Raw genomic sequence first — 6995 nt, 5'->3', positions numbered from 1 at the left:
TTACCTACCCATGCACACAATGATTATCCAAAGCCATCCATTCACCCATTTCAAAATGCTTTTAATCTATGAACCAAAGTGTATCCCTCTGAACAGAGGTTGAATTGTAATGATGTGAGCTATTTTACAAACAATTTTGTTTATCGTTAACCAACCAGTTCTTTTCTTTGCCTTACTGCTGATACAATTGTTTAATAAAAAGAACTTGCTTAATTGCTTATTATTTAACAATTCCTTTTTAATATCAAATGAATCGTGTTCATGAAAGATAAGTAGTGCATTATTACCACTACAATAATATTTGGTATGGCCTCCATTTACTCTCAAAACCGCTACAAATCTGGATTCCACAAGATGTTGGAAATATTCCTTTGAGCTTCTAGACCATGTTCATATGATTGCACCATGCAATATTCTTGCAGACTTTTCAGATGCACTTTCATCCTTTAACTCTCCCATTCTACAACATCCAGAGGTATTCTTCAGGATTCGGGTCCAGTGATTGGGAAGACCACTGAACAAGGATGAACTAATTGTCTTGTTCATGAAACCAGTTTGAGATGACTGATTTGTGACTGATTGCAAAGATCGTGCATGCTCACTGAAGACTCATTTTTCTGTTCTCGGCTCACAGACGTGAAACTCGATGTGCTCTTCTGCTGTTGAATCCCATCAACCTCAAGGTTCAATATGCTGGGCATTCTGAGATACTCAACACAGTTGTACCGAGTTGCTATCTGGATATCCTCGTTCGACCTCTCAACAACAACATGGCACTTCTGTCCACAGATCGTACAGTATGTATCCCCAATCTGAGGGTTGATGTGAACATTAGCTGAAGTTGCTGGTCCACTTCTACCAAGAGATGTGGACCTAACACCATCTTAAACCATCTTTGTAGGTCAGCAGTGCAATACAATCTTACTACAGCCTCAAATCAAAAACGTGTTTTTTTTCCACTTAAAACTTATTTAAGTGGGAAAAACATGTAAAAGGAAAATGTGGTATTTTTGTGCTGTTCTGCGCATAACACAAGTACACACTCACACACGCACACACACTCAGACACTCACACACGCGCGCGCACACACACACACACACACACACACACACAAGCGCGCAGAGTCGCGCGCACTACCCAATCAACTGGCTCCGCGCATCTGGTGAAGACTCAGTAGAGAATGTCTCCAAGAGAATCATTAAAGAGTCGGCTCTCAATCTTCACCTAAAAGAGAGTCGAGTTGTTCGCGAATGACACTATACTGGATAATCACATAGATCTGCTGGCTTCAGTCTGGTTTTACACGCTGTGTCAAAACAAAACAATCCAGTTCCTAATGGATATTTATTCTTCCAAACTTTCTCCTGCGGTGGATTATGGAGCCGGTTCCTTTCTGCTGCTGATAGGTACATCTTCAGTTACTATTCAATTAAAGTGTCTATCAAATGCACATCTGAGGTAGCAGGCTATTTTAGTATTTTATTTTATTTTTATTGTCAGCAGTATGCATTTTATATATTCGATTTATAATATATATATAATAACTTATAACCCTGCATACTTGTACAAAGTTCTGAAATCCTATTTTTGTGGGTATTATATATATATATCTATAAATATATATAATATATTATTAAAAAAATCATTACATTTACATTCACAGCATTTGGCTGACGCTTTTATCTATAGCAATGTAAAAAATTACATTCATTACATTCACTGAGCACTTTATAAGAAACACCTGCAATCCAATCATGCAATTATTATTATGTGGCATTACAATTAATAAAATGATCTAGATATGTTTACATCAACCATTAAAATAGGGAAATAGAAACGCAGTGATTTTGTTTGTGGTATGATTGTGCCAGATAGGCTTGCTTGAGTATTTCTATACTGGACTAAAGAAAAGGGACCACTTAGTAGTTCTGTAGATGGAAATACCTTGTTGATGAGAGAGGTCAATCAGATTGTACAGTTGTGGTGAGCAGAAAAGCATCTCAGAATGCACAAGGCTACAACAGCAGAAGAGAAATGTCAGATTTCATTTCTGTCAGCCCAGAGCAGAAAGCTGAGGCTGCAGTGTGCCTGGTTTGACGAATCTTAAATTGTCCTGAGGGACACAGATAATAAGGTCAGACTTTGCACAAATTTATGGACAGGCTTTTGTCAACAGTCAACAGGCTGGTGGAGGTGGTGTGATGGTGTTTTTTTTGGCACATAGCTTAATTGAGTGTTATCAAATATCTCTCATGTATTTGTTCTGATTCAATTTCGATATGTATGTGAATATTACACAATATATGTAAAATTATCTCTGTAATGATTGGCTGTCATGTGCTGTAACTTGTCAAAATGAAACACTGTCAAAAGTTCTAATAAATAGCAGTGATATAGTAGGGCTGGGCGATACAACGATAACGATATGTATCGCGATAGACACGTGATCGATATCAATAAAAAATGTGTTCGATAAAATGTTCGATATTTTTTATTCTTCGTCGGAAGAAAACAGAGGTTGCGAAGCAAGTTTGGTTGCATTAACAAAGGCACTGACTCTCTGGTAACCTAGCAACGTAGGGAGTGACATGCTAACAGCCAATCATGTAACAGTATCATGTTTGTTGGCGCCATATCGTTGTCTCGTGGTGGATTCCTCTTCAGTAACCGGCGACTGATAAGCAGAAAATTTGATAAGCAGGAAATTGTAAATAAAAGATAAGCAGGAAATTGTAAATAAAAGAGTGAAAGTCAGCTCGCCAGTATGGCAGTTTTTTGTTATATTATTAGGGTTTTTTTTTATATTAGAGATGTATCTCAGTCTACCTCAGTTTTATTTATGTCTACAAAACACTAAACTTGCACTAAATTCTCAGGTTTCTCTGTGTTTATATTTGACACTTTGCACTATTTTATTACACTTTATTAAGCATTTCTTACATTTTCTTTCATTTTGCACTTTAAATGTTAAGAGATAATTGTTAAGTGTTCATTGTGACTCATTTCACAATGGTAATTGAAATGGAACACACTTTGGTGTATGCGGTTTTCAGAATGCAATCAAAAAGAAGATGAAAAAACTTGTTACAACAGTTATGCCACAAAAAAGAGCATTTACTGTTTGCTGCATTTCGCTGGTGGCAGCAGTGCATTTTAAGACCCAACGAGACACCTGGGTGAAAGATCACCTGCGAGTGACGTACTTCCGTTTGGGAGTATAGCGATGATGTATGTGGCTTGAACAACCACATTCATTTACACCAGTCCAGTTTCATCTGAAATGCGTCTTATTTTCCTGGTCCTTATTTTAAATGGGTCATAAAAAATATCAATAATTATCGATGAAACACTGATATCATGATACAGTTTTCAGCCATATCGCCCAGCCCTATGATATAGTAATTGTGACTGATTATAAGTAATAATTAATGGGTTATTTTTCATCTTTGTTCATATACAGTCCATGTCCATGTATTTAAATTGCAATCCTTGTTTGTCAAGGACAGAGAATCAGATTAGTTCAGTGTGTAGGCAGTCATAAACAATGGAAGCTGTGGCTGACTGAACCTTTCAAACAGAATGACTGGTCATGAAAAGACACATAGAAAAACAGACATAAAAAGGAATGATAAGGGTATAATAGAAGGTTGTGTGAATTGAGAGTGTAACAATAGAGAATGTTCAAGGATACAGAGGATGAAGAGATTAGGATTTTCAAGCTAAAACTAAAAGGAAGAGTTCAGCCAAGTTAATCTTGACAGGGTACATCACATGCCTTAAAATTATTGAGTGACACAAGGTTATGGGAAATAATCTATCCATATACTGTGGAAAGGATGAGGTCCAACAGACAACTAGAGGCCATCTAAAGACTGTTTCAATGTTTTAGTAACTATAAATAATAAAAAAATATCTTTATATATGTGGCCTGTTTGCCAATTTTAATGTAACAAATGTAACACTTCCTCTTTCTTTCTTTTGTGTCACATTTAGCAATTTTGTCCATTGTGGGGAATCTCCTGGTCCTTTTCATGGCATATAAGAGATCATCTCAGATGAAGCCCACAGAGCTCCTCAGCGTGAATCTGGCAGTGACAGATCTTGGTGCAGCAGTGTCTATGTACCCTCTGTCTGTAGCTTCATCGTGGAACCATTCCTGGTTAGGGGGTGATGCCACCTGTATTTACTATGGCTGGATGGGGTTCTTCTTTGGAGTAGCCAGCGTAGCAACCCTGACAATCATGGCTATAGTGCGCTTCTCTGCATCTAGAACGCTACAGTCTCAGTGTGAGTACTGCAGGAATCCATTCTTAATTTGGACTATGCAACTTGGAAATTTAGCTACTTTTAATCAAGGGTATGAAATGCCACAAGAGCTGAATACCCAATTTGCATAATTCTCTAAAGTACGACAATGTATACAAAGTGTTGCTTATGGTAGGAGAGAAAACAATATACAATATGACACATTGCAATTCCCTAATGGTTACCTATAGCCTAATTTACTATAATTTGAGGAGACTTAGAAGGGGATGTTAGCCTCTTCCCTATGTTTTATGTTCCCAGTTCTCCAATAGCTGTGTACCAATTTGAATCAATACAAATAAATATTACCAAGTCTATAGGGGAAAATCCTTTTATTTAATACTGTTCAGTTTTATTTTACAAAAACAGACATGTGCTCATTTAATATAAATGTTCAAACAAACTTTGCTTTTATTAACATCTTCTGAAGACCAAAAGAAATTAGGTTATATAGAAAATTTAAAAAAAGGGAAAAAAAATATATATATACAGATGTATGATAAATGAGCAGCAAAAAGTGTCTTACCCATAAATTGAAAAACAGCATTATAAAACACTGTAGGGATTTTAAATAAAATGTTGCAGTTGCTTTTGAGAGAATTGTATAATACATGTTTAGGTCCAAAACTGTCTTGCATGTTTCATTTGGTTTGAGATCTGATGATAATGACGGCCATACACACATACATACACACAGGCATGCATAGACAGATAGGCAGAATTCATATGTATTGAAAAAATAATGTAAAAACACAAAGCAGTGATTTAGAAGCAAAATGAATTTGTGCTTTTGACCGTTCATTCATTAGTGTATGTGTGTTTGTGTGTTTAGCGGAGAAAATTAATAAAAGGACGGTGCAGATGCTTTTGGCAGGCACGTGGCTATATGCATTCTTATGGGCTATATTTCCATTGATCGGTTGGGGCATGTATGGCCCTGAGCCCTTCGGCCTGTCCTGCACACTGGCCTGGGCAGAAATGAAGGAGCACAGCCCATCCTTTGTTATCAGCATGTTTACTATGAACCTGGCCATCCCAGCCATCATCATCGTTTGCTGCTACTTTGGCATCACCCTCCAACTCCACTTCTCCTACAAGTCTCTACAGAATGTCATCATCATCCAGAAAAAAGTTAAAATGCAGCGCCGACTCATGTTGGTAAGTTATATAGTAATGTAAATTAGATACCTTATTTCAAATTATATCTGCACTCACCATCCACTTTAATAGGAAAACCTGTACACCTGCATATGCATGCAGTTATCTAATCATCTGATCATGTGGCCACAGGGCAATACAACAATCATGCAGATCTGAGCTTCAGTTAATGGATATTGGTATCAGAAGGGCTGGTTTGAGGATTTCATAATGACACTGTTGTGTGTGAAAAAATCTGAGATGATCAGCAGTTTATGAATTACTCAAACCAGCCCATTTGATACCAGAATCAATACCGTGGTCAAAGTCACAGAGATCACTCTTTTTTCTGTATACTGTTTGATGTGAACATTAGTGAAAGCTCATTTATTTATTCATTGTGCTGCTGCCAGGTGATTGGCTGATTAGACAAATACATGAATGTGCAGATGTATTGGTTTTCCTCATAAAGGGGACAGTGAGTATATATAACTTGTATTGGTACCACATTTAAATATTTACTTCATTATTATGCAACATGATTATAACCTAATCTTAATATATATGATTGATCCTCAGGGCTGGGATCTATAGATGGGTTTATAGCAAATAATACTGTTTCACATAAATCACATCCACTGAAATGTTTAATATTGTAGGATATCCCTATTAATCACCCTTGTCCTGTGAAGTCAAATGTAAATTTCTGCATAGAAAAGTACTGTGCATGATAAATAAACTGTATATAAAGTACATAAAAACCCTTCTTTAATATGTTTCTTGTAGATTGCTATTCTAATCAGCGCTGGTTTCATTGGTTGTTGGACTCCCTATGGGATAGTGAGTTTATGGTCGATCTACTCAACTTCTCCCATCACTCCCTTTGTCAGTATGTTGCCCTGCCTCTTTGCCAAGACTTCCACTGTGTACAACCCACTAATCTATTACACCTTTAGCAAGTCTTTTAAAAAGGAGGTGAATCAGTTTCTAAAGGCATGCAATAAAGCCCAGGCAAGTCATGGCTCTAAGTCAAATAACCTCACAGAGAATAAAATCTACATGGTGTGTGAAGAAACCACAGTCAAAGAAGAGCTACAGATGGAGCAGTTGGTTGAAAAGCACTGAGACAGATGATGTTACACAATTCATGCCTATGGAATATTCATAACTTTGGGATTTCTTTTTCCGTGTACTACTGTTGTGTTTTATTAGTTTGCCTGTATTTCTGCTTGTTTAACTTTTGGTTATATTTTGGTTATACTGCACAGGATAAATGTTAATGTTATACTGAAGTTCAACTGGCCATCACATAAGTTGACATCATTGGGAGAGTAATTTCTATTATTCTAATATTTAGGACTGGGGTGAAATATTCTAAATATAATTCACTCTGTTTATTTCTAATATGTTTTATTTGTCAGTGATACAATATTTATTCTCATTTTTTCCTGCATGATTTTGGATATCTGTATTGTATAATTATTGATAGTCATTGATTTTGTTCTTGACACTGGATCCAAAAATAATCATAAAAATATATATATATATTTTT

The 6995-nt window shown here is 36.3% G+C and overlaps 1 protein-coding gene across 1 annotated transcript; it reads left to right on the top strand.

Moving 5' to 3' along the window:
* The first annotated feature begins 1337 nt into the window (after positions 1 to 1337).
* Positions 1338 to 6568, top strand: LOC132842433 (opsin-5-like). Its single transcript, XM_060865110.1, has 4 exons — positions 1338 to 1407; positions 3995 to 4288; positions 5139 to 5464; positions 6230 to 6568. The coding sequence occupies exons 1-4, from the start codon at positions 1338 to 1340 to the stop codon at positions 6566 to 6568; spliced, it is 1029 nt and encodes a 342-aa protein (XP_060721093.1).
* Positions 6569 to 6995: the final 427 nt, after the last annotated feature.

Source organism: Tachysurus vachellii, chromosome 3 (assembly GCF_030014155.1).
Source record: "Tachysurus vachellii isolate PV-2020 chromosome 3, HZAU_Pvac_v1, whole genome shotgun sequence".
Lineage (NCBI taxonomy): Eukaryota > Metazoa > Chordata > Actinopteri > Siluriformes > Bagridae > Tachysurus > Tachysurus vachellii.
This window is presented reverse-complemented; position numbering and strand designations above follow the sequence as displayed.

Bases quoted from the DNA above. Each gene is read 5' to 3' on its own strand.
- LOC132842433 (XM_060865110.1), top strand. From the start codon at position 1,338: ATGGATATTTATTCTTCCAAACTTTCTCCTGCGGTGGATTATGGAGCC. The intron at 1,408-3,994 runs GTACATCTTCAG...TGTCACATTTAG, and splicing joins TTCCTTTCTGCTGCTGATAG to CAATTTTGTCCATTGTGGGG. The intron at 5,465-6,229 runs GTAAGTTATATA...TGTTTCTTGTAG, and splicing joins TGCAGCGCCGACTCATGTTG to ATTGCTATTCTAATCAGCGC.